This window comes from Candoia aspera, chromosome 1, assembly GCF_035149785.1.
Source record: "Candoia aspera isolate rCanAsp1 chromosome 1, rCanAsp1.hap2, whole genome shotgun sequence".
Lineage (NCBI taxonomy): Eukaryota > Metazoa > Chordata > Lepidosauria > Squamata > Boidae > Candoia > Candoia aspera.
Window position 1 is genome coordinate 40,319,005 of NC_086153.1, and position 27,775 is coordinate 40,346,779.

The 27,775-nt window shown below is 40.7% G+C and overlaps 1 protein-coding gene across 3 annotated transcripts; it reads left to right on the plus strand.

Moving 5' to 3' along the window:
- The first annotated feature begins 626 nt into the window (after nt 1–626).
- MCFD2 (multiple coagulation factor deficiency 2, ER cargo receptor complex subunit) lies at nt 627–9,010 on the plus strand. 3 transcript variants are annotated; one of them, XM_063302795.1, is made up of 4 exons: nt 627–700; nt 5,453–5,607; nt 7,215–7,374; nt 7,784–9,010. In XM_063302795.1, the coding sequence occupies exons 2-4, from the start codon at nt 5,456–5,458 to the stop codon at nt 7,913–7,915; spliced, it is 444 nt and encodes a 147-aa protein (XP_063158865.1). In that variant the 5' UTR covers nt 627–700; nt 5,453–5,455; the 3' UTR covers nt 7,916–9,010. The 3 variants fall into 3 exon arrangements, with proteins under 3 accessions (XP_063158865.1, XP_063158858.1, XP_063158851.1); XM_063302788.1 differs by lacking the exon at nt 627–700 and adding an exon at nt 1,146–1,297; XM_063302781.1 differs by lacking the exon at nt 627–700 and adding an exon at nt 1,304–1,630.
- Nucleotides 9,011–27,775: the final 18,765 nt, after the last annotated feature.

A 27,775-nucleotide genomic window follows, 5' to 3' on the forward strand; every position in this document is an offset into this window, starting at 1 on the left:
AGTAGACATGCAAAGTATCTCCTAGCTCACCTCACTTGATTCAGGCCAACTGGTTTCCAAACCAAAGCAGATAGAAGGAACTTTATCCACAAGGAAAGCCGCAAAGTGATCTGATTAGCCAATAGGCGTCTTGCCCCACTTGTCCTTCCATAAAAAGGATCTGGATCACTTTGAACAAAAGTACAGGGCAGGAATCCACAGGTGAAGCAAGCAGGAAAAACCCAATTTTTTGCCATTCTTATTGCCACAGAATAGGCTCAAAGATGAGCTTATTAAAATAAGAATGTGATTTGGAACTATATATTAAAAAAATAGAATGTATCGTTTTAAGAACTATGGATTAATCAAGCATGGGAATAACAAAAATGATTTGTATGCTACAAGAGAAAGATGGTACTATTCCATATTTATAATCCTGGAATGACAACATGTGTTTGCTGTCTTATTTCAGACTATCGCTCTATTGATAAAATGGAAAGAGATTAATATCATTCCATAGGGTCAAGTTTTATATAAAAACTGAGTTGTTATAACAATACTGTTTGTTTCTTTTTTCATTTGTTAGTATTTGTTTTCCTTTTTTCTGTTTTTCTTTCCATCTTTATATGTTATAGCACTAAAATGAATGTTTTGAAAATGAGCAGGTATACCAATACCTGGGCTGCAAAAATCAGAACCACAAGTAGGGCACAGCAAAAAGGTAGGAAAAGCGAATTCTTTGCTTCCATTTAGTGGTCGATTTTTACAGCACAGATGTGGCGGCCCTGGTATCCGCATCCTCTGTCTACTTTGGGTAAATATCACAAAGGATGGGTCTTGCCTCAAGCTCTTGAGTATTGCACTGTACTATTAATTCAGCGTTTCCCACCTGGAGCCTTCAGTCACGTTACCTATCAAGAAAGAACCAGACTGAGAAAGCCGCATTAAGAGAAATCGAAACAATCTAATGCAGAAGAAAAACCACAGCGTGGAAACCCAGCTAGAGTTTGCTGAGTAGGTGGTAGCGTAGCTCCATGGCAATTGGCTAGGAAATTCTTCCAGATAATGACTAAAAAAAGTCAGGCGTATCCGCGCGCGCGGGCGGGAATAACAGGCTCTTCCTCCGAAAACTCTAAAAGGAATAAAGCCACGTCATAAAGCGAGAGGGGGCGTGGTCTCTTCGGACATACCTGATTCTATACGCACACACCCTTTCGGAGGGGGAGTGTGTTTTTTTTCATAACACGTAAAGTATCAAAGGAAGTAGCCAATCGCCGAGGAGAAGGCGTGGAACTCCTGACGTGCCAGAGGTTCAGAGGTGACATGAGTGGTGGGGATGGTGGCCGAGTAGGTCCAATTCCATGAGTGTTGCTGCTGCTCTTCCTGGCCGGACAGTGTCATCTTAACGGCAGAATTGTTGGGAAGAAGTGCGGGGCGCAGGTGTTGTGGGACGAGCGCCGAAGCGGGAATCTCGCGGTGGCCAGAAGACGGTGCTTGTCTCGCGCCGGCGGGTGTCTCTGTGCCTCCGGCTTCCCCCTCCGGTCCCAGCCTCGCCGCAGCTTTCCAGTCAAGCGGGCGGAGCTGGTATAAATCTGGTTGGGGGATCCTTCGAAGTCCTCCCTATACCTGACTAAGGATACTTTTGGAACGGGTATACATAACATCGTGGCTACAAATTGCAGCTGCAGTTAAATAGCGTTTGAAGTGGGGTGTTTTTCAAGCAAAAAAGGGCGGAATATTCTTTCGAATAGTGGACAAAAAGTTATGAACATTAATCAGACACTCCTAGAATATGTTAAAGCATTTTAGAGGCTGATCATTCTACTACCCGCATTTGCTTGATTCTATATGATGTTGCATTACCTTGGAAAATTTCAAGTTGCATTGAGAGGACCATTTGCCCAGAAAGCTGGGACATAAATGCGTGGTATCACTGAGTTTTAAAGCGAGGCGGGGCCCTTAAGATGAAACTCATTTCTGGTGGGTTTTGTTTTTAGCTTTATGCTGTGGATCTCTTGTCTTGTCTTTATCTTGTCTTGAATTCCTAAGTAGAATGGCAGGATAGATGAGGAGGAGGAGGATAATAATAATAACAGCTTAAGGGTTCACACAGTTAGTTTAAAAAAACAGCTTTCCATTTTGATAGAAAGTTATCTCAGCTGGAGAATTGTTTCAAGAGATCTGCTGATATGCCTGGCATTTTGTGGTTGTGGTTGTGATTATTATTATTATTATTATTATTATTATTATTTTGCAATATTGTGTCAAATGGTATCTGAATTCTAACATTTATTTGGAGGAATTTAAGTTCAAAAATTTTTGAAGTCAGTATGGATACTTTTTCATAATATTATGTTAAGATTCCAACTGCTTACAAGATTGGTACTAAATTTGCTTATCAGCTGTTTGGGAGGCTCAGGGAATAAGCTTTACAAGTACAGTATACTGTTATGTCTGGTAAAACTGTTACTGGGGAAGCTGTCTGCAAAATGTTCAGCCTGGATCTCATAAAGTTGCAAGACAAAGCCCATGAATTATCTGTTTCTGAAGATTGGTTGTTGTGATTCCAAGGTTAAAGGTTTGTTGACATGGCTTCCAAAATTACAATTTTAGGTTCAAATCTAGAAATTCCTAGTAGTACTATTATTTGATAAGTAATGATGGCTGGTGTATATGTCACTGAATGGGTTGCATTTGGAAATAGTTGCATTTGGCCTCATCTTGAGAGTTATGAAATAATTACATCAGCCAAATGTACATGTAATGTTGAATTAAAAGTCATATTACGTGGCAGAGCAACTTGTTGCTATTCATCCTTAACTGATTTGTTTAAAGGCACTATTGTACCTATTTTAAAAATCATTAGTCACATTAAGTTGCAATATACTGTATGTGAATAAGAAAAACGGCAATAAATGTTTATTTCAAGGTTACATGCTAGGTTCCTTATAGTCAGAACATATTACATTTTCAAATCATGAGCAAATGTGCAAATATGAATCAATTTAATTTAAAATGTTCAACTTCTCCTGTAGTATTTTTTTTTAAATCCTTGTTGTACACTGCATATTTTCACCTTTATATTGACTCATTATTTGCTTACTGCTGTGCCCTTGAAGATAATCCAGAAAATGTATTTAGTATAGAATGCAGCTGTTGCGTTGTTAGAAGGAGTAACCAATTTAATATGTCATTCTTTAAAGCCATAGACAGCTTTGGACCCAAGTGTTTAAAAGTTGCTACTGCAGCCCCCATATTTAGATCACCTTGTAGTCCCATCTGTGGGTCTGGCACTCGGTGTGGGGACTGTGGAACTCCTCCAAAGGGAAGTCCAGCTGGAATCCACAATCTGGTTTCAATAGACTACTTTTTTTTTTCTCATATTAAAGCTTTATTAAATTTTTTAAACATATACATAAAAACTACAAAGAATGAAATAAAGAATGCTACAAGAAAGAAAAAACTAAAAAAGTGTGAGAGTACAAAGAAAGCTACTTAATGACTTCCGACTTCTACAACGAAGATATACATAACTCTTTATCAATCTCTTACTCTGATATAAACTAAAATAAACATTATTTCTATAAAACATTTCCATTCTCAATATAACATTTTCCTCTAAAACAAACTATTCTTCCTTCTTAAAAAAGTATGAGAAAACCTTTTACAACATAATTTTTCACCTAATAAACAATCAAATACTATCCTTCACTACAATTTTACTCCTCTCTACCTGTTAAAATAACAAGAAAAAAGATAAAACCTATCTAGATGTGATTAATATTATTCAAAAAAGAGCAAAAGCATCCATCAAAACCCTTTAAAAACCATCCTAATAAACATCTTTATACAGTTAACCAAAGCATTTACATAGCTGAACATCATCTTATTACCATTACATATTTAATGATAATCTTATTAATTTCCTTTTACCCAAAATAAATTCATTATCCCCAAAACAAAAACATCTGTCTAAACCTTTAAAAGACCGTCCTAATAAACACAAACATTTATCCCACTTCAAAATAAACTAAGGCATTTACATATTTCAATATTACAAACCAAGCTTTCTCCTTACAAGTCTCAAGTTTTGCAACCTGCCTTGTAAAATCCAAATCATCTTCAGAAACCTTGAAGCTTAGATCTTGTCTTTGGTCTCGATGTTCCAAGAACGCAGCTGTGGTTTCAATAGACTACTTAAGTTCAGTCATTTGCAGGGTACCAACTGCTCCAAGACCAGACTGCCGCTGAAGTGAATTTATTTGTTGTGCCCTATACATAAGCACTTCCACATCTATTGGTTTAACTGTTATGTTTAATTAGACGTATATAAATACTATAGTACGTATTATATTTCTGATGTAAATGTTATTACACCCTTTATTTTAACCAGTTGCTTAACATGCTGTATACAATCAGAATTGCATGGAGTTAAGTGAGTGAGTGGCATAACAGAGGAAGTGGAATCACTATCCTTTTTTTAGTCTTTAGCCTAGAAATCTACAGGAAAGCTCTCCGTCCTCTTCTAGTTTCCAAGAAGCTATGGCTTGTTTACAAGACTGAAAGGTTAGTTACCTTTCAACAACTTTCCAAGGGTGACATAAACTTCATCACAGAAAATAATAAAGGAAAATACAACACATTTAAATTACTAAATATTACCTTGCTTTGGGATGAGGGATTTGAAGACAGCCTTCTTTTTGGTATTTTCTCCCAGTGTTGCAATTTTTCAAAAGAAATCAAGCAGGATTTCTATTCATACAGCAGAAAAGGGAATGCAACACCACTGCCTTGTTAATTACTCTATTGCACTCTGTTAGCCCACCAACATATGATGTAACCACCAGGGTAGATAACTTGAATGCAGTTAACATCCATTTGCATTGCATTCTTATATCATTCCAAATGCATGTTTTATTATGGCTAGAGTGTAATCATGGCCTCATAGTATGGTATTAGTTTTGGCCTTGTGATATATAATTAAGACAGCTTGTTGTTGTTGTTGTTGTTAAATCTGTACACCTTCCAATGACTGGAGGATGATAGTCAATGTTCCATGTATGGCTATAACTGTGTAATATAAGAGAAAAAAAAGAAACTTCTTAGTGATGTCTTCAACTTGCTTGCTTGTTTTAAGATAGCCTTTCCAATTTAGTGCTCTGCAACAGCTGGGTTCTAAAACTCAGCATTTTCTAGCCAATATGGCTCTGTAGCAGATTTAGTGAACAGTTTCTGCCAACAAGTGCATGGAATACCTTGAAAAGGAAAAGTGAAAGATAAAGTTTTGAGGTGTATTTCTTACTGCATATGGTGAGGATGAATAGTGTTCTTTTCATGCAGAAGCAGTGGAGTTTAGGCTGAGAGATTTACCCCATCTTAAAATCAATGTTTGCAAATATACAGCAGACTCTGAATTGTATGCTTATGACATTATAAATTTCATTTAAATTTTTTATTTTATGTTTTTCTCTAGAATATGGCTGTTATGACACATGCAAGGATTTACAGCATAGATTTTCTCTGCTGTATTATCCTTGCTGCCTCCGTCATTTCTTCAGCAGAGGATCACATGGACGGAAGTCACCAGCCCAGCATGCGCCTTGATAAGAACATGGTACAAGACAAGGAGTATGTGTTCCATAAATTTGCATTTTATATAAGTCAGTTTTACCTCTTTATTCTTCCAATATAGATAAAGTTGTGAACTGAAGAGCAAGTACAGGCAATGTATAAATCTATGAATTAATGTGGGAATATTTAGAGTTATAACTAATACACTTGAAAAATTAGCAATTGGAATTTCAGATGACAGCTTTTCGAATGACAGAAATACCAGGGCCTGGCCATGGGCAGAACAATTTACCAAGTTCCTTCTTCTATTCATTTTGAAATTTGGTTAAATTGTTCTTTAATTTAAAGCAAAACAAGATAACTTTTGAGACTCTGAACTGTATTGAAAGAGGGGAACTTTTCAGGATAGTATTCATAGTCATCCTGTGAAATGGTAGGATATTGATAGTATCTAGAGAAAGTACTTGAATTGTGAAAACTATTCTTAAGGAGTCAGCAAATGCATGTACATTCAACCTAGCCTATCCTTTTACCACTTTGAAGCTCAGTCTGATCCAGTTATTGCTTCAGGGAAATGTACTGTGATTTTAAGAGCAGCAATCCCCACCTTGCGTTAACCTAGACTCCCCAACCAGGATGCCCACCTGACGTGCAGACCAACTCCCAGAGCTCTTTAACTAGTGTAGCTATTGCTGAGAATTTTGGGACTTGAAGTCTACTCGTTCAGAATGCTAAGTTATAAGCAAGATCTTGGTCTTGATCTTGGATAGCTCAATGAAGTTGTCAATTCAGGGTGCAGCGGCTGTGAAAAAGGGAAATTCTATGCCAGAGATTACTGGGAAAGGGACTGAAAATAAAAGTGCCAACATTGCAACTACCTTATCCAAATCTATGATATGTCTACATCTGGAATACTGTGTACAGTTTTGGTCTTTGCATTTGAGAAAGGACATAACAGAGCTAGAAAAAGGGAACCAAAATGATAAGAAAGCCTTGAAACCCTTATGAAAAAAGGCTAGATTTTTTAGGAAGATCACTGAGGGAATTAAGGTGTATAAAATCATGAATGGAGAAAATGGAGAGGGAGGGGTTTCTCCCTCTTTAAAATACTAGGAGCAGGGGTTATCCAATGAAGTTGATTGGAAGGGCATTTAAAATGGAGGAAAGGAAGCCCTTCTTCACATACTGCATAAATAACCAGTGGAATTCATTACAACAAGACACAGTGATGGCCACTAACTTGGCTGGCCTGAAAAGGGAATTAGATATATTCACAGAAGACGGTTCTGTTGAGGTCTACCGATTCTTCAAGACCACATTGCCTCTAAGTTGGGGTCAGCATGCCTTCAGATACTTGTTGCAGAGGAATAATGGGGAGAAAAGAATTTTACTCCATTTCCTGCTTGTGAACACCCCTGAGGCTGGATTAAGATGGGCTTTGGCCTAATCCAGTAGGGCAGTTCTTATGTTCTTAGAATATATGAACCCCAAATACTGTAATTTATAAACAGTGACTTATGACTCAGTGTGTTGTGTAATCCAGGCAATTGTGTCTTACTGGAAAAAAAATGATGAAACAAACTGGGCTAGCACAATACGTTAACTTATCCTGTTGTATGTATCTGTATGGATGTTTTGACAGCTGCCGTGTTTTTATCTTATAGTCACATTATGGAACATTTAGATGGTGTCATTGACAAACCAGAATCTGAGATGTCACCACAAGAACTGCAGCTTCATTATTTCAAAATGCATGATTATGATGGTAACAACTTGCTTGATGGCCTTGAGCTTGCCACTGCAATATCATATGTACACAAAGAGGTACGTATTAGTTTGTCTGAACAGGGGATTTAATGGGCCACTTAGCAGTCCTCGGAAAAATGATATGTATAATATTTGTGCATTTCATATTTCTGTAATGGTGTGTTGTTAAATGCCGCTTCAAACTAAAACTATATTTTTGGGATTTTTAGGGAAGACTTCACCCTAGAAGAATTGTCAGCCTTATAAATCACAGAACTCTGAAATAGCTTTAAGAAGCAAATGAGAAAAAATGCAGCATTATTCTTAGGTCAAAATTAAATAGAGAACTGTACCTTCTGAGTTTCGATTTGCCAGACCCACTTAAATCTTTTACTCTCTAGCAATGTAGTTCTCAAGGAGAAAGTACTAAAGAGAGGGTCCAAGCAAACTCCTTTGCTGAAACTCATCCATTGTTTTTCCTGTGTAGGATGGTGGTGAACACATTCAGACAATGAAAGAAGAGGAGCTAATTAACTTGATAGATGGTGTTTTGCAAGATGATGATAAGAATAATGATGGGTATATCGACTATGCTGAGTTTGCTAAGTCTCTGGAATAAGAACCATCTTCAGTTTTCATGTGGCCCAGTTCAATGTGATTTTTTATTCTATGTTAGTATGTATGTTCTGCCTTTGAGCTGCAAAGTTAATAGTAGGCTGGTACATGTAGCCATTGGAATGGCTATACTTGTATTTGTTACATGTTGGAAAGCAAAAATAAGCTTGTAATGGAGACTGTTGTCTGTTGTTATATTGTTAACAAACCATGTTGAGCAATACAGTGCATTGCTCCTGTCAGCAGATTATTTGGCAGTCAGCTGTAAAGAATTGTTCAAAATGCTCCAAATAATTTTTGGAGAAGTCCAGTGAAAGTGTAGTGTAAAGACAGTAGCGCTGCACAGTTGACACATTGTAATGTAAAAAAGCCTATAGAATAATCAAAATTTATACATGTTTTTTTAGTCACCCTCCTTGAAAATTAAGTAGATCCCAAACCAGAAAAAGTTAACATTCTTCCAAGATCTGTAGAAGATAATAAAAAAAGTAAAGTACTAATTGAAATATTCATTAAAATCATTGTGAACATAAATGTCTGTCTCAGTTGTCTTCCCTTGTATCAGTACTTCTTTGTATTTTAATCTGCCTATTTGGGTGTACCTGTTAACACCACTGATAACAGTATTTCTAAAAATGTAAATTAAATCCCAGTGTTGTATCCTTCATTTAAACCATGGAAAAATGCTGCCTTGTTAAGGTTTCTACCGGCGTAGCTTAATATGAATTCTTAGTGTTAGGTAAGAATTTTAAGTTTTTCTTAAAATTAACTCTTAGAAGAGAGTGGTTAAATACTTAAATGGTCTACTTATTTAAAAAGATTCTGGAGCTGTCAGCAACTTTGGTCCTATACCATTCAGCAGTGTCCTGCAGATTTAAAATAAGTAACTGTCTATATGTCTGGCTTATTTTATAAATTAAATTGGTTAAATAAATATATGCATTCCAAGCTGTTGTATCCACAAGCTGAAAACTCAGAGCATTCTCTAAATTGCACAGAGATCTATTTTCTGTATAGAAGTATTCTTATATTCTGTAATAATTGGTTTTTTTGTTAATTATGTAATAAAATCTATTATATGATTACAACATCTAAATTACATGATGGAACAGACTTTTATCTTTTTATTTATGCTAAAAAATCGACACAAAACCTATTAAGATGCTTTGGGTTTAGGAAAACACAGACATCATGCGGTTTATTTTATCCTGGTTTAATGAGTTTTGCAAGACCAACATGCTAAGCTGGGCTTGTACAGCAGTTCTGGTTTATTGCTTAGCAAGTCTGAACCTTCCAGTTGTTCCTGATTCAACAAGTTGTGGTAAAGGAAGCCATAACATAGCACAATGCAGAGACGTCTGCAAGGGTATCAAAACAGGCAAGATGGTGTTAACAGCAGCGCAGTCCAAGCCCCACACTTGTGCATGTTTCAGAGTCACGTGCACATACAAAGAAGCGTGGCTTCAATTTCAGTGCTGGGACTGCCATCTTGCCTGTTTTGACCCTCACTGTGGCTTCCACTGACATACTGCTTGAACTCAGCTATACTTTTCTTTCCCTGAAAACCTGTTTTCTGTTTCTGAACTTAAGTGATGATCTTTCATCGTTTTTCCCACAATATTCTGTTGATACGATGTATTCCTGGAATGTTTTCCTATCATTTTGAGGCAGGAAACAGGAGAACTGAAGTATGAATCTTAAAGTAGGCTTTAGGTAGTTTAAAAGCAAAGACACCTCCCCCAAGTCCCATTCAGAAATCATGGCCCCACCCACTTTGTGTGATTGCGCCATCCATTGCAGCCCTCAGTTTCCCCGAAGTGTTTGGTGCAGTGCTTACCCACAAAAGGAGGCACAGCCACAGTTTAAAGCAAGGATGGGGAATCCTTTGTCTATATAGAGCCACATTTCCAGGGAGAGTGTCCTTTGTCTCATAGAAGAGGGTGAAACCGGCAGCCCTTTTCCTTCTTGCCCACTGGACTTTCAGATCAGGGTCGAGAGTTTTCTTGCCAGAGATCTGAGCTAATTGTTTGTAGAAGACTTTTGAAATTAGACCAAGGGTCATGGATTACCAAAGCTTGGGAAGGCACTAGGACTGTTGTGGGTGCAAATAGTTGTTTAAAAAAACTCTAATGCAGAAAAGGAGTGAAGTCACTTTGCTTGTAATCAATTACTCGGGGCTTGCTCTCTCCCCACTCTGATTTAGCATCTACATGAAGCACTGGATGAGGTCATCTCTAGGCATGGGGTTAAATATAATTAGCATGCTGATGATACTCAGTTATATATCTTTACCTTGAGCCAACCAAGTGAAGTTGTCAAGGCCCTGAACCAATGGAGGCTGTGGGGGTCTGGGGGGAGAAGAACTGGCTTTGGCTTAACCCTAACAGACCAAGAGGCTGTGGGTTTTAGCAGCTTTCCATCTTTATTTCTGGATGGGGTAGCACTTTCCCAGACAGAACTGATACACAACTTGGACTCTCGAAGGAGGGGAGGCAGCTGTGGCCAGGAGGATATTTGCACAAATCTATTGTGTACATCAATCACAACCATTCTTGGGTCAGGAGATCCTACTCATGGTCACTCATGCATGCTCACCTCCCAATTGGACTACTGCAACCTATTTTATATGGGGCTGGCCTTGAAGAACATCCAGAAACTGCAACAAGCCCAAAACACAGTGGCACAGTTAATAATGGGAACACCATGGTATGCCTGTGTAACACCACTGCTTTGTGATCTACAGATTCCCAGTAAGCTTCCGGGTACAATTCAAGGTGCTGGTTCCTACCTATAAGACCTTTATGGCAGAGGATTGGGTTACTTTCAGACTGCTTAGCACTGACTGTTTTTGCCCATCCCATGAGATCCAACAGGGTGGGGGTGCTCCATGTCCCCCATAAAACAGTGTCATCTGGCTTCTCTGTTGTGGCACCTGTTCTTTGAAATACCATATCCCCCTGAGATTCAGAGGGCTTTCTGTGTGGCCTTGAAGACACGGCTTTTTCTTGGCTTTCCTCCCTTGAGGCCTTGAAAACCAGGCTTTTCTCTACTCATTGGTCAGGGCACTGGGTAAGCCTGTTTGTACAGCTTAGAGCAGTGTTTCTCAATCTCAGCAACTTTAAGATGTGTGGACTGCAACTCCCAGAATTCACCAGCCAGCTTTGCTGCCAGGGGAATTCTGGGAATTGAAGTTCACACATCTTAAAGTTGCCAAGATTGAGAACACTATCCTAGCTGATAAGGGCTCAGGTCCAATTTATTTTCCATCATCCAGCGCTTTATAGAACATCCTCTCTTACTGCAGTGCCAGATAGACAATTCAACAGGATACAATGACCAATGTTATGAAAAACTGCCAAGAGGTCTAGGAGAATCCACAGAGTTGAACTTCTGTCTTTCTGCTGCAGAAACTAATCATTTGTCAAGGCAGCTTTGATGCCAAAAACAGACCAGAAGCACGACTGGAATGGTTCTAGATAAACCTTGTCCTCCAAGAACATATGAATAAACAGGAGGTTAACAGTAGTGCCTGTTTTTACCTTAGGTAATATGGACTCTCACTCCATACAGGAACGTACAGGAAAATCTGCGAATATTTTTTTTCTGGGAAATTGTGACAAGTATCTATGAGAGAGAAATTCAGGAAGGGTTGAACTTCCCAGGTTGAAAAGGGTTGAAAAGCCAGGGAAAAGCCATGTCTTTGTATGCCACAAAGGAAAGGAAAGGTTATCTATGAAGTCCAAATTAGGTTCTCAGTATAAACAAAGTCTTGGTCAGAACCATACTGAAATAGTTCGATGCTTTGACCACCTCTGATTACTCAGTGGTTTTAGGTTGCATCCATTTTTTTCCAATTTTCATTTATTACAGGTGCTTTGGAAAGGGTATAAGCATCAAGGCCGTAGATAAAAAATGGAGATAAGATTTCAGTATGCTCTTTGAAGAACAAGATAGAAAAGTATACTGTTGACAGCAACTTTGATTTAACCTCTTTATCTTCATTTTCAAATCTAACAAATATTTAAGTTTGTATAGCCTTTGCCCAATTTATCGCTCCTACTGTCTGTGTTCTCCCTTATTGTCTGTTTTAGACTTAACAATTGTTGGGGCTGGCTATACATCAAGTTATTTCTAATGCAGCATAGAAGCTGAGTATAGATAAACAGTGTTATAAGCTAAGTTCACCTAATGTTTTTTGTTGTTGAGGCTTCGTGTGTACATTATGATTTGTAAAGAATGGATTATATCTTAGCTTGATGTGAGATCCCAGTGGATTCATAAAACAATAACTTAGCACGTTGTATACCCACATCTGCCGACTCCCCAGAGTACTGAGTGCTTGGTCTGGACTAGAAACAGGATTGTGTGGATTAGTTTATGCCTGCATTTTATGACATCGTGACATAGTGAGGGATATCCATGCAGAGAAACATAGACAGACCCATCTTCAGAAGCAGGAATTGTAGATGCGGTGTAGGTCTTGATAAAAATGTACATATAGTTCCATTTCAATGCACTGTGGTGAGCATTCAAATGTACACAGGCATGCAATCAATCTCCTTTTCCCCCATGAGACATGGATGGACATTTCTTCTTGTATTGCAAGTATATGTTGAGAGCATACAAAGACAACTTGGGAAATTCTGTACATCAGTGTTTCATGCAGCTGGCTGGGGAATTCTGGGAGTTGGAGTCCACACATCTTCAAGCCGCCATGGTAGAGAAACGCTGCTGTACATAGTGAGATGGGGGGGGGGGCGGGGTTGCCACCTAAATACATTCTATCGCCACTAGATGGCACAGGAAACCACATTTGCTATTGTAGGCAATCAAAAGGCCTTTCCTATTTCAGTTCCAAGAAGATCCTTGGTTCACAAGCTTCTAATATTATAACAAAGCAAGATTATCTCCACCTAAAGCCTCCCAACCTTCCTTTTATTACAAATACACTGATGTCATAAAAAGAGTATTCAAACATCCCATAATACATCTCAGTTTCGTTAATTTAACAATTCTGTCATTTAACAGGCCCAAACTCTTCAAAATCCCCTGTCTTTGCCAAGACCACTAGATGAAGCCAAACATTTGTCCTTCCTCCAAGACACTTGAGTTATGACAAGCCAAAGATTTGGGTATAACGTATGAGGTAACTTCATTTTCTTTTCTCTCCCCTGAATCTTTCAAACGCCTCGTCCAAATTTCCACACTGGTTCCTCATTCCTAACCTAATTTGTTGGGATATGATCCTGGTGCTGTATATGAGCCGGACAAAATCATGTCCCAGCTAAATGGGATAGGAGTGGAGAGTCAGAGTGGAAACCTGGACAAAGTGGGTAAAAGACAACTTGGTGACATTTTGTAAAGTTACTATTTTAGATAAAACCCCTCAATTATCAGTACTCAGAGATTATTAATTTTCCATATCACACTTGGCAGGTATATAACACTTTAAAATGGCAATACATGTCAGATATACCAATTTTACCCAATCTTGCAGTAGATTACAAGGACCATCTTCCCCAGCTAGCTGCTAGAGGTAATTGGACTAATAGTCTAATACATCTGCAGGACACCACATAGGAGAAGACTGACATACTGTATATGTATAAAAATTCCCTTCTCACCCCTAGGGGTGGTATGTGTCTTCCTCAACCTCGGGTCCTCTACCAGAGGCCTGGGAGTTTGTGGGTTCTGCACAGGATCTTAGCTGTTCCTAGCACTGCACTCTTCTGGACAGAGAGCTCTGATCTCCTGGGATCTGTTGGAATCATTTTCCCAGCTTAGGAGTCATAGCCCCGAGTGCCCCTACTACCACTGGGACCACTTTGGCCTTCACTTTTCACATCCTCTCTAGTTCTTCTTTCAGGCCCTGGTACTTCTCCAGCTTCTCATACTCCTTCTTCCTGATGTTGCTGTCACTTGGCACTGCTACATCTGTCACCACTGCTGTCTTCTGGTCCTTGTCTACTACTTTGTTGTCTGGTTGATTGGTCAGTACCTGCCTGTCCATCTGAATCTGGAAGTCCCACAGGATCTTAGCCCTGTTATTCTCCATGACCTTCTGTGGAATATCCCATCTGGACTTGATTGTGCTGTTCATTGTGTGCTTTTCCTGCCCTCATCTTACACCCTGCCACTATGTATTAAACTGTCTCTGAGGCCTCTCTGCACAGTTTGCACCTCAGGTCCTGTCTAGTGTGGTAGACCCCTGCTTCTATGGATCTGGTGCTTAGTGCCTGTTCTTGTGCTGCTCTGATCAGTGCCTCAGTGCTGTCTTTTAGTCCAGCCCTTTCCAGCCACTGGTTGGATTTCCCAATGTCAGCCACCTCAGCTATCTGTCGATGGTACATCCAGGGCCTTGTCTTGCCATGGCAGTTCCTCTGCTTGATCTTCCTTCCATGTCTGCTGCTGCCTCAGGCATGCTCTCAGCAGCTGATCTTGGGGTGCCATCATACTGATGTACTCCTGGATGCTCTGGGTTTCATTCAGGACAGTGGCTTGGACACTCACCAGTCCCCACCTGCCCCCTTTCTGGATGGCATACAGTCTCTAGGTGTTGGACTCAGGGTGGAAACCTCCATACATTTTGAGGAGCTTCTGGGTCTTCACATCAGCAGCCTCCATGTCCTCCTTTGGCCAGCTCACTGTACCAGCAGAGTATCTGATGACTGGCAGGGCATACATGTTGATGGCATGGATCTTGTTCTTCCCCATGAGCTGGCTGTTCAGGACCTGTCTTATCCTTTGGTGGTACTTGGAAGTTGCTGTCTTCCTTGCCTCCTCATCATGGTCTCCATGTGACTGTGGGATACCAAGGTACTTGTAGCTGGTCTGTATGTCTGCTATGTGGCCTGCTGGTAGTTCCACCCCATCAGTCTTAACTACCTTCCCGCTTTTTACTACCATCCGGCCACACTTCTCCAGTCTGAATGACATCCCAATGTCCTTACTGTAGATCCATGTCAGGTGGATCAGCGAGTTGATATCTCATTTACTCTTAGCATACAGCTTGATGTCATCCATGTAGAAGAGGTGGCTGATGGTAGTTCCACTCTTGAACTTGAATCTGTATCCAGTCCTTGTGATTATCTGGCTGAGGAGGTTCAAGCCTGTGCAGAACAGCAGCAGGGACAGGGCATCACCTTGGTATGTGCCACACTTGATGGCCCTTGTGTGAGCTGTCTTGAGTTGACTTCCAGTGTTGTCTTCCACAGTCTCATTGAGTTCTTGAAGAAGATCCTTAGTATCCTGTTGACTTTGTATAGTGCCAGGCATTCAGAGATCCATGTGTGTGGATTGAGTCATAGGCTTTTCTGTAGTCAATTCAGGCTGTGCTCAAATTGGTCTGTCTAGACCTTGAGTCTTGGGTGACTGCTCTGTCTATGAGCAACTAGTGTTTTGAGCCTCTGGTGTTGTTCCCAATGCCCTTCTGAGCTGTGCTCATGTATTGGCCCATATGGTCCCATAGCTTGGCAGCTATGATGCCTGATAGGACTTTCCATGTTGTGGGGAGGCAGGTTATTGGCGAGCAGTTGGACAGTGCTGTTCCCTTGCAGGGGTCTTTCATGATCAGCACTGTCCTTCCTTGTGTTAGCCAGTCTGGGTGGGAACCTGCTGCTACCAGATGGTTCATCTGTGCTGCTAGGCGTTCATGCACTGCTTTTAGTTTCTTTAGCCACTAAGTGCAGATCAGGTCTGGGTCAGGTGCTGTCCAGCTCTTCATGTTCTTGACCCACTATTGGATGTCTGCTACTGTGATGGTGACTGGTTCCTGTTCTGGGCGATTGCTGTGGTCTGCTTTCAGGTCCTGCAGCCACTTTGCACTGGTGTTATGTGTCTTCTCTTTCTCCCATACGTTCTTCCAGCACTGTTCAATTTCTGCTGTTGGTGGCTCTGCTGTTACTGTGCTGTTGCACTACAGTTGGGAGTACACCTTGGATGTTTCTTTGGAAAACAGGGCAATTATCTTTTTGGTCTCTGCTTCTCTAGTGTATCTCCTTAGCCTGATAGCCAGTGCTGTGAGTCTTTGTTTAGCAGTCTCTAGGGCTTCAAATGGAGTCAGGCCCTTGTATTTTTTCAGTGACTGAGTCTTATTCTTAATCTCTACACCCTTCTGTAGTTCCACCAAGTGACTAACTTCTCTCCGAGTTGCCTTGATCTTAGCCTCCAACCTCATTTTCCGAGGGGGCGGGAATATGTACTGCTGTCCTTCTTGATCATGTAGCCAAGCATATCCAGGATTATATGTGTAGTGTACACCAGCTCAGTGGTTTGAGTTATGGTAGTAGCAGGGATTGTCATGAGGGCTCTATTGGCATCTTTGCATCTTCTAGCATACTATTCGATGGTACTTCTCCACTGAGCCTTGGTAATCAGTCTCAAGGGCTGATTGTAGCTAGTTTATCCATGATCTTATGCCTCATATCAGCTGCTGTGCTCTGTAATGGAGGGGTTTGCAGTGTTTAGGTGTTGGCTGCACCTCCAGTTCTTCTGGGTCTTCTTGACTCCGGGATGTAATGTGTAGTTGGTCTATCTCAAGTTATGAAAGAAGCTGCCTCTTCACTGTGTTGAAGCGTGTAATGACTGCATTACTCAGCTTGCCATTAAATTAAATTCAATATTGATTAGATTAGAAATCTCTTTAATGGAGTATAGTACACAGTACAGTGAAAAAGTTGTGAATAGAAGTTCCCGCACTTTCCCCTAGTTAAACAGCCCAATGAACTCAACCCCCTCCCCCTTCTTCGGTATGCAGCCCCCTTTTCCATGCCAGTCCGTTCAGTTCTGGGCAGATGTCTCCAACGGCTTGGCAGCTTGGCCTTGGATGCCAGAGATAGCCCAAACAAGATGCTTTCACACTCCTGGCTTGTCCTCCTCCGACTTCTACTGACTCGCAAGTCTCAACACATGTTGACTCCAATCATGCATGTGAGTCCGATCAGATGTTCTGGGAACATTTGATCGGGGAGCATGACAAAGCATTGGGTAACTAGGTGTTTCTCAGTTACTGGGGATGCAGGTCTTCTGTCCATCCATAGTTCCCTCATATGTTTCATTTATCCCCTCTCATTAGGACTACTGTTGTAGCATTCCATCAATTCCAGGTTCTCTTGTCTCGTCCATGTATGGTTTGTTCCAATAGCCCACTTATCATCAGATTGTCCTGGTTCCCCAACATCTGGCCCAGACCTTGTTAATCCGAGTGATGTCCAAGCCATCATGATTCTCTTAGTTCATGTCACTGTGATATTTGAGGTAGGCAAGTGAAGCATTAGGGGTCATTGCCCAAGGACCCCTACTGGTAAGGTAGGTACCAGCTAGGATTCAAACCCTGGTCTCCTGTGTCAAAGGGCAACACTCTAACCACTACACTATCTAGCTATATGTGTATGTATATATATTGCACATTGCATTAAACCACAATTTATTTAGTTGTTTGAATAAACTATTATTAGTTGGGTTACTTACTTCACACGTTTTTTACAAACCACCATGGCTGGGTTTGTACAATGTGTGAACCAGAACCAAACAATTCACACTGTGGCTTAGAGCTATGTCATGAATATTTGTTGGAGTGGGAGCAGAAGGACAAATGACATCCTGAGCATCTTGATGTTTTTGCACTAATGACATGAATTATGCAATTTACATCATTTGCATGACAATGTCACAATACATGTGAAATCATCATTGCTTGAACTGGATCTCTTGCACTGCATACAATAGCAACTTTGTTGAGAGTGGAGCTTTCTTACTTTCTGAGTAATGTACATAGGATTGCACTGTCAGTGAGTCTCTGAACTTAACTCAGTTTAAGATTCATTTTGAAGGCTGATGTGCATCCTGTCAGCACACTGTATATAGCTTTTAGTTGCAGGCAATAGTGTATCAAGTTGCAGAGTAGTCTCTATATTAGAGATAATAGCTTGCAAAAAGCATGAGCATGCTTGAAATCAAACTGGATATCCCAACAAGAAATGTTAAAAGTGATTGGTACTGTCCTTTCTATTAGTTAGAAATGCATGTGGCATGAGTATGATGGAGGCCAATAATTTAGTCTCTACATCTTCTCTGTTTTATGACAAAGCCTTATGAAAGCCTCATTTGACTGAGTCATGGTTTGTTGTAGCTGGTGTCCCTGCACTCATCTGGTGATGACCATAGCTCATGGAAGACCACAAATGGGAAAAATCACAAGTAAGAAATGAAAAGAGAGAAGGGAAAAATAGAAGTGTCCTCTCTAAAACTAACAGAAAGAGGAAGGGCAAAATTGATTGACCGATTGATTGACTGATTATGTGCCATCAAGTCATTTTTGACTCCTAGCGACCACATAGATAGATAAGGTGTAATAGATCTCAATAAAAAGTGGTCCGATCTTGTGGAATGTGGCTAATAAATACTTCAGAAACTGAATAAAAGGGCTAAATGTTTTGTTAGAAACAATGAATTAGTGTCATTTAGATGGTTGTAAGAATATATGAAAGTGGAATCCATAGTGATTGATGCCTGTTGTTACAGAAGGCCAGTTTGGGGGCGTAAATTGTATGATGTTCTGAATGAATGCAATCCAGGGAGAAATTATTCTGCTAAGTGACATGAATGGGTGGGTAAAAATAAGATGAGAAGATAAAGAAAAAGTGATTAGACTATTGGGAGATGCAAGAATTAATGACAATAGTGACTGGTTCCGCTTAGAAGAAAGTCTCTTTGTTTCAGATTCAGTATGTAATTTGAGCAGAAATCTATTCATATGTGCATATGGCCAAGGGATGAACGTACGTTGTAAAAACACAATTAATTTGATTTCTTATGACGAAACATTGAATTAGTGAAAGATGCAAGCGTGATAAGTAATTTTTTTATGTGGAACAGGCTATTCCTTTGTGGCACTGAATGAATACAAATATCGGGGGAAGAAACAAGAATGAAAATAGAATGCCAGCAGGAAAAGAAAATACTTGCAAGATTGATGTCAGCCCTTCCAGGTAGATCTAACAGGAAATACAAGATGAGCTAATTCCACTATATTGTAAGGCTACATTAACAGAATCTTGCAAGTCTGAAAGTACAAAAGTCCCGCTGTTTCTTTTTACAGCCTGATAAGTTAGGGGGGATCCTTTCTAAGTTTCCTTCTGTGCCCGTTATACAGCTGTGGGCTCCTCCCCTTCTAACTGATCATTCCCTAGGCAGCATCTCTTCCTTTCACCTCTTAAGGTCATTCCCACATACCATTACAGATGGTGTGTTGACTTATTTTTTCACAAAATGATTGACATAATGAATATAACCTACTACAAAATACCAGTTACCCCAAATACCACCTGTTTCCCTTAATCACTGGATGCTTCTTACCAAGAACCTTCCCCCCACCCCCCAAAAAAGCTAATGGGGCTGAATTGGGGTCAAGAAACATTCTTGAAAATGAAGATAATGCTGGAAGTTGGTGTTTTGCAGCATACCAACTTCCTGTTCTTAAAATCAGTAGTATGTTTTATAAGAATGTTAAAGGAAGTAGAATGCTCTAATAACGAGGAAGGTATCTGCAGGTACATTGGTGTCCTTGGACACCATGTTGGTCAACTGAAATGTACATAATACCACTTAATTTTGGAATTATTGCTAATATTGAAAAGCTTTGGAATGATAACCAACTAAAAATTCCAGGGGAGCAACAGTTGGGATTATGAACATATTAATATCAGAAACTCCAGAAGTTCAGCACATGCTTAGCCTGGCCCAAGTTGTCTCTAGCCCATTTTGCCAAGAGTCACAGGAATGAGGCTGATGCAATTGCAAACTTTGGCGGTGAATCCATGGTGAATCTTTGTATCTGACATCCTGCAAGTCCAGGCATTTTGTTCAGGAATCTAGGTCCTGGTATCAGCCAAAATTCTGCAAAATCAATTTTGTTCTCCATGACAAATATAGCTAGGGTTAGTTTGAAAACTTTATCCATGCTATGATATGAAGGCCTGGGCCAGCACGTGGGGCAGGAAATGGAAAACCCTCAATTTCTGGCGTCATTCTTCTCTAGAGAAAGGAGAATACTGACTGATTCTCCTGTGTGGGAGAGGTTCATAGTTTATGTGGCTGAAGAATGAAAATAATAGGGATCTGATAGCACTGTAAGTAGGAAAGTTCATTAGCTGTCTTCTGATCTAAGACAATCCATGGCAGTTTACAAAATTCAGACAGAACGCCATAACAACAGACCAGAAATACCACACCCATGGCAGACAAACAACTCAGAGGATAAAGCTCAGCCAGGCAGTCACAACATCAGAACCACACAAGGGTTCTGTGGTCTCTTAGGATCTCCCTCCCCTGTTTGTAGTTTGACACAGGCTCAGAACAGTGTGTGTGGAGGTAGGATGGATCTGTCTGCAGGTGGCTTGAAAGGAAAAAGTCCTCTGCAGAGAGCAGAAAGGACAGCAAATAGGAGGGCCATGTATGCAAGAGAGGACAAATGAGTAGAACTGATCTGCATAAATTTTGACTAGGCTAATTTATTTGTCTAGATCCAGCTGTATAAATAATACCTATATAATTTAATGGAAATACCGGACAATATATCTCACCAGAGAAAAAGTATGAACAGCTATGCTTGATTTGCCTGCTCAGTTTGCTACACAGTCGCTAAGCACTGTTGGGCATCTTCTGTTTCCTGGGCTTTCACTTGTTTTCCATCTTCTTTAGCTTTAAACTGGACTTGGATTGAACAGAATTTCAAAGAGATGACAGTCTTCCAATTTTTCCCCACAGCAACCATTTTGTGAGAGGTTAGGGGTTAAACCGCTGAGCTGCTGGGCTTGCCGATCGGAAGGTCGGCGGTTCGAATCCACGTGGCGGGGTGAGCTCCCGTTGCTAGACCCAGCTCCTGCCAACCTAGCAGGTCGAAAACATGCCAATGTGAGTAGATTAATAGGTACCGCTTCAGCGGGCAGGTAACGGCGTTCCGTTTAGTCATGCCGACCACATGACCATGGAAGTGTCTATGGACAAACGTCGGCTCTTCGGCTTCGAAATGGAGATGAGCACCGTCCCCTAGAGTCGGACACAACTGGACTTCATGTCAAGGGAAACCTTTACCTTTTTTACTAGGCTGAGAAACAGTCACCAAAGTCACCCAGTGAGTTTTCATGTCTGAATGTGGATTTGTTCCTAGTTCTTTCCAGTCCCAGTATACTATACCCCACTACTTTGCTGAAGCCACCAGCAATGTTAAAAGAGTTTCATAAAGGACTTCTTGGAATGTTATTCTACAAATGACAAATTGTATCCTGACATTCAGGACACATCAGCTTTCCTTCTGAACCAGTTTTCATTAATGGTGCCTGAATGAATTGCCATTGGTTTGCCCTTCTCACTTGGAAAACTGACATTGCTTCATCTCTTGGGCCAGTGGGCAACTTAGGATTCTTAAAATGTATTAATTGCATGTATTGATTATATCAATTTATATAGCCATCCATCTCACAATTGTAACTCTAGGCAGTGCACATAGGGTTAAAAATCAGGCAATATACTGTACATGATAAGAAATATAAGAAAAGGAATGCAGCCAAACCACAACCCAGCTCCAAAAAAAAAAGACAAACTCTTTCTTTGGAACATCCTTCCCCCAGAGGTGAGACAGGCCACCTCTCTCCTGGACTTTCGAAAAAGATTAAAGACCTGGTTTTGTCAGCAGGCTTGGAATGGGAGGGGGAATAGCCGTACCTGGGGATGGCTAGTGCCCTAGAGTGACTTCTGATGGACCTACTATACTCACGGCCTGATAAGGAACTCTTGCCCTTCTTGATTCTATTACATTCTTACTTTTACTGTATTTATTGTATTTATAACTGTTTTGGCTTTTAAATTCTGTTTTATTGTAAACTGCCCAGTCCCTCCTTGGGAGGGAGATGGGCAGTGATAAAATTTGATAAATAAATAAATAAATAGACTCACAGTAACGGGGCTCACCTCAACCCTAGACCCATGCCTGAGGGAACATCCAAGTCTTTAATGACCCCCCCCCCAAATGCTAATAAGGTCAGGACTCAATAAAGCTCAGGGGGCATGGATTCCAGAAGTAAGGTGCTGGAACAGAGAAGGGACACTTCCTTCATCCTGCCAGATGGTACTGTTTAATAGTGGGTCCCAGAGCATGTCCTCCCTGCTGGATCTAATGGGATGGGCAGAAACAACCAGAGAAAAGTGGTCCTGCAAATAACCGTGTCCCATGCCATGAAGGGCTTAATAGGTAACAACCAGCACCTTGAATTACACCTGGACGTCCCCTAGGAGCCAGTGTAGTTCATGGAGCACATACTAAGGTGCACTCACAACTGTCCATGCCACTGCATTCTGGACCACCTGTAGTTTTTGAGTGACCTTCAAAAGCAGCCCCATGTAGAGTGTATTGCAGTAGTCCACTTGGGAAGTGACCAAGACATGAGTGATTGCAAGCAGTGCCTCCCAGTCCAAAAAAGAATGCAATTGCTACACAAGCTGGATCTGTGCATAAGTCCTCCTGGTCACAGCTGCCACCTGCTCTTGAAACAGGACCCATGAGTCCAGGAGAATCTCCAAATTGCGCACCACTTCTCTCTAGGGCAATGCTACCACATCAAGAACTAAAGATGGAAGATCACCAGATCTGGGATGCCCTAAAACCCAAAGCCACTCCGTCTTGCTATGGTTGAGCTGAAGCCTGTTCTTCCCCATCCATACCCCCACAGCCTCCCGGCACCAAGAAAGATCCCCAACATTATGGTAGGCCTGGGTTAGAGATGTATTACTGAGTATCATCAGCATACTGATGATACTTCACCTGTGCCTGTGAGGAACATGGGTTCAGATATTCCAATAGTAAGAAATCTCTCTGGAACCAGTTAGGTCTCAGTAAAGTATTTAGTTTATTGAAAGATACAGTACCATCGCCCTCTGCATCTAAAGACTAAGTAATTGTATTTCCCCCTGTCCTCTTGTTTTATCAGACCCAAGTCCCCACCTTCATTTGAAATTGAATATTTACAACTGCCTTCAGTTTTACAACATGGGCTTCAGCAACATTCTTCACTGCCCATTGACAGATAACACTTTAGCCACAGCATTCTGGTATCAACTTGCTGAGTCTGTGAACTTTCTAATTCTTGCTGGCTCTGTGATGTTTCCAGCTCTCACTCACATCAATCAAGTCTCCCCGCTCCCTCCTTTATACCCCATGACAGAGGAAAAGGCCCAGAAGGGGGTTTTATGACTTCTGGGGCCAAACCTCTAACAATGCCTCTGAGTGACCTTACCTACTAGCTTTATGTAGATTTCAAATAAGAGCAGGGAGAGCACAGAGCCCTAAGGGACTCCACAAAGAAAGGGTCTTGGGCTAGATCTCTCCCTCTCCAAGACCCTCTGGTGGGGTGTGTCACTGGATGCCCTGCAAATGCATTTTTTAAATCCTTTCAATCATGTCCAATTCTCAGAGACTGCCTGCACAAGTCCCTGTAGTTTTCTTGGCAAGGTTTTTCAGAAGTTGTTTGCCTCCTTCCTAGGGCTGAGAGAAAGTGACTGGCCCAAGGTCACCCAGCTGGCTTTGTGCCTAAGGCAGGACTAGAACTCACAGTCTCCTGGTTTCTAGCATGATGCCTTAACCACTACTCCAGACTGGCTCTGCAAATGCAATAAAAGCAACAAAATAAGAATGCTTTGTCACACTTAATTGTCATAAGGTAGGCCTTACTCTTGTTCAGTCCAATGTGCTCCTTGTTGCCCTCCAGTAGGCTCTAGTTATTTATTCTATTGTTCATCATCCAGAATTCCTCTGTAAATAAGGGGGATCTCATGTTCAACAAACAAGGAGAGGCTTCATAGGCACAATCCAGTCCAAAGCCACAGCTGCCCTCTTATTTCAAGTGGTGACTAAGACTTCAATTGGATCATGCTCCAAGCTCCCTCTGAAACCCAGCCAGGTCCATTAGGTGCCTGGAGTGGAGCACTTCAATAGCCTCCTTGTATCGTCCAAGGCAATCAGAAAGTGATCTAATCAGGACAAACGAACGATGGTAATTTCCCCCCAAATCCAGTTCAATAATATATATCTATAGTTATGCACAGTTCTTGATTTAAAAAAAAAAAAATTAACTGTGTTGAGAACCAGTACAGCGAAAACATCACATAGATATTTTTTTTAGATTAGATTTTTTTTATCATGCCTTTATTAGTTTTGTAAATAACTCAATGTGGGAAACATACCTAATACGCTTTCCTCCTTTACCCACAACCACCACCCTGTGAGGTGAATTGGGCTAAGAGAGAGTGACTTACCAAGGTCACCCAGCCAGCTTTCAGGCCTAAGGCAGGACTAGAACTCTCAGTCTCCTGGTTTCTAGCCTGGAGCCTTAACCACTAGACCAAACTAGCTATTTAAATATTAGACCAAACTGGCTTTTTATTGTAGGGAAATAAACCAGTGAAGATCAAGATCTAACATAAGATTCATTGAAGCCTATCAAAGCCAATGGGCTTAATCCTATAGTTCTATACTCTCTTATTTAGGAGTAAGTTCCACTGAACTCACTGAAGCTTCCCTTTGCATAGACATACAGGATGGCACTGTGCTTACTGCTGAATTGTGGCTAAGGCTTTTCTTGTCTCTTTTGCATGATGCAATCCCAGTTATACTTTTTAAAAATCTGTTTTTTACCCCTGACCAAATTTGAGGCTGAACATTTGCTGGAAGACTTTTAACCAACTTTGGAAGAACATCAAGAAGGCCAAGACTGAGGTTTGACACCTGGCTGATCATATTTATTTAGCTTGGATGCTTTTTTCTACTGGAAGCCAGTGGAAGTAGTGTACTGAGGCCCATCTTAATATATACATATATTAATAAAACTATGTTGCTCAGACATGCAAGTAAAATAGACTGTCTGGATGGCAGTACTGCTCTTAATGTTAGCTGTTGCCAGAAATAAAGCAGCCAAATGTTCCACTGGAGAATAAAAAATGAACTTCAGTTCCACAGACATTTTTGCAGGGCTGGATTCAGTTCCATCCTGAGCCAAATTTAAGGGCTCCCTAGTGTCTTCTATGTACTCTCTCTGTTTCTGTTCTGCCAAAGCAGAGGCAGAGATACATCTGAAATAACCCATTCTAGCAGACAACCTTTGCCTTCCATCTGTCCTGCACTGTCCTGCCCCAAAAATCTTTGGCAACACAGCATGGTTTTGTGTTTTTTTTTTTCTTTTTTAAAAAAACCACTCTTCATGTTGGCAAGACAACTAGTAGCTGTGCTCAATTTCTCTACATCTGGAAACTTGGATGTTGTTGGTCTTCCCTGTCTGCTTTGTAATGAAAGAAAAGACATGGTGTTCCCAGCTGCAGGAATGTTATAAAGAGCCCAGCACATGAGATTGGATCGGTTCTCACTGCTCACAAGGACACCATATCACTGCTGTCAGTGACAGACAGCAGAGATTTTTACTACTCCAATGATCTGAATTGTACATGTCTTCTGACATTTAAGAAGAAAAGTAACATTGTGGCATTCAGGGCATTTCCAGTGCACAGGCTACCTTTACTGCCCAATTATGGCTTAATCCTCTCTCTCTCTCTCTCTCAAGGAGCCATTCAGGGTCCTGTCCTTATTAGCGGCTCTGTATACATGTTGCCTAGCAACCATGTGGAGCCAAAGATGGTTGCATTTGGGCCTAAGTTTTTCTGTTGCATAAAATAAGATGTACAGAAAGTATACAAGAGGTATTTGTTCCCAAGCCTATCAAATTACAATTCAGTTTCAGTTGTTCTTTCTTTTCCTTCAGGTCTGCCTGAGTGTATGTACTACAAGTAAATATATTCAAGCCAAATAAAGTTCAGCTTCATTTATTCATTCAGGTCATTTACAGAGCAAATTGGTGCATTGGTTAAGAAGCTGGACTACGGACAGGGAGACATGGAAGCTGGAAGATGACTTTCAACCAGTAACTTTTTCTCAGCCCTAGACTGGAAGTCAAAAAATAGCCCAGAAGAAGGCAATGGCAAATGGCAAACCACCTTTGCAATGTTGCCAAGAAAACTACATTGACTTGTCCATGAAGCCACTAGAAGTCAAGATTGACTTGAAGGCATTACATTAAAAAAAAAAAAGATGGAGGACATCTATATCTCATCTTTTCTTTAGAGGCTTGCTTAGCATGCGACAGCACCTGGCTGAGTCTATCTGGAATGGTCCAACCGGTTAGTCTGGCCAGTGAGTGGTCATCTTTTGTAGCTCAGTGGTAGAGCAGTCGCTTAATTCCTAGTGTCTTCAGATAAGGATGGGAATGGCTGTATCTTGCCCACTGGAAAGTTGATAAGAGTAGACAATTGCTTTTATACACCTTGTTGTCCCCTGTAACAAGGTATCCTTCTTCATGTTGCCAGCTTAGAAATTGAGTGATTAAATACGTAAATGCATACATACGTGCTGGATAAACCAGTTATGTGACTCATCTAAGACTTGTCCTATTTTCATAATGTGCTAGCAAACCCATAATGCGCTAGCTTTGGTTGTTACATTCCTGCCCCTTAAACAGACAGGCATACATCCATACGTACGTATGACAGAAAATGAGAAAGAAATAGTAAGCCAAAAAATTAAACACATAAAATGAGGAAAGGAAAAAATATATAGCTAAACTCGTACACTAACACCATCTATTATACTTCTCCATACCTTTCTATCCTTGGAAACCATCCTTGCTGTCATCTCATCCATGTACTGCTCCTTACACAAACTTTTGTTTTCTAAACTCTCACCTCTCAGTTTCTGAGGATCGAACCAGCACCGTCCAGCCACAATTTTCTCGGTATTCCTCTTCCATCCCCTTTTCCTTCATATATTTGTTTTGAGAATCAATCTTCATCCATTCTTTTTATGTGACCAACCCACCTTAAAGCATTTTTCATTCTATTCAACATGTTTGTTTCACCCCACATTTATTTAGCACCCACTGATTCTTGATACTCTCTCTTCTTCTTTTACTACACAGACTTTACAACGGAACGTCACTCATTCTTTCTTACTCCCTGATCATCGCTGAACTATTTTCACAGGATTTCATTTTTTTTTCCACACAAGCTTTATTTTCATTCTCAGCACCTCTCTCAGCACATTCAGCAAACAACCTCCAACTCCATATTTGGGGAAAACACTCCAAAATTCAATCCTCCCTTTATCATGCACTTTCTCTAAATCAGTGAATGTACAATAACCCTTTTTTCCCACATACTTTCCATATATATTAATGTATCAGCCCATCTGCAGATAAACTAACCCCCAAATTTTTTAACCAAAATACCATGAAAAATACATTGCCCACAGATAAGCCAACCCTCAAAATTTTTGTATGTTTTAATTTTCACAATTCACTTATCCACAAGTTTTCACGGTATTTTGGTTAAAAATCTGAGGGTCCGCTTATCCATGGATGGATTTATCCATGAGTACATAAGGGATGTACGGGTAGTTCAGAAAAGACCCTCTTGAGAGTATTGCTGTATATAATTGGGAATAAGCCCATCCATGGATAAGCCAAACCCAATTTTGGGGGTGTATTTTGGCACCTAAAATTCTCGGCTTAACCACAAGTATAGATGGTACATTTCCCAATGCCCTGCTGAAAAGAAAAATCTAGTTTGTGGACGTCCTGCCCAGCATAAAGCCACACTGCGCATTCCAAATTTTGCTCATTGTCACCTCTTATATCCTTTCAGTTAGAATTCTGCTGAACACTTTTCCAGGCACCCTGAACAAAGTAGTTTCCCTGCAGTTTTTTCATTCACTCTTGCTACTTTTCCTTTTAATTCTGTGGGTGGCACTTATTTAGGCCTCTTCACTCTT

Coding starts and splice junctions, on each gene's coding strand:
- MCFD2 (XM_063302795.1), top strand. CDS start 5,456: ATGGCTGTTATGACACATGCAAGGATTTACAGCATAGATTTTCTCTGC. Junction 5,608..7,214: donor AACATGGTACAAGACAAGGA/GTATGTGTTCCA, acceptor TTTATCTTATAG/TCACATTATGGAACATTTAG. Junction 7,375..7,783: donor TATCATATGTACACAAAGAG/GTACGTATTAGT, acceptor TTTCCTGTGTAG/GATGGTGGTGAACACATTCA.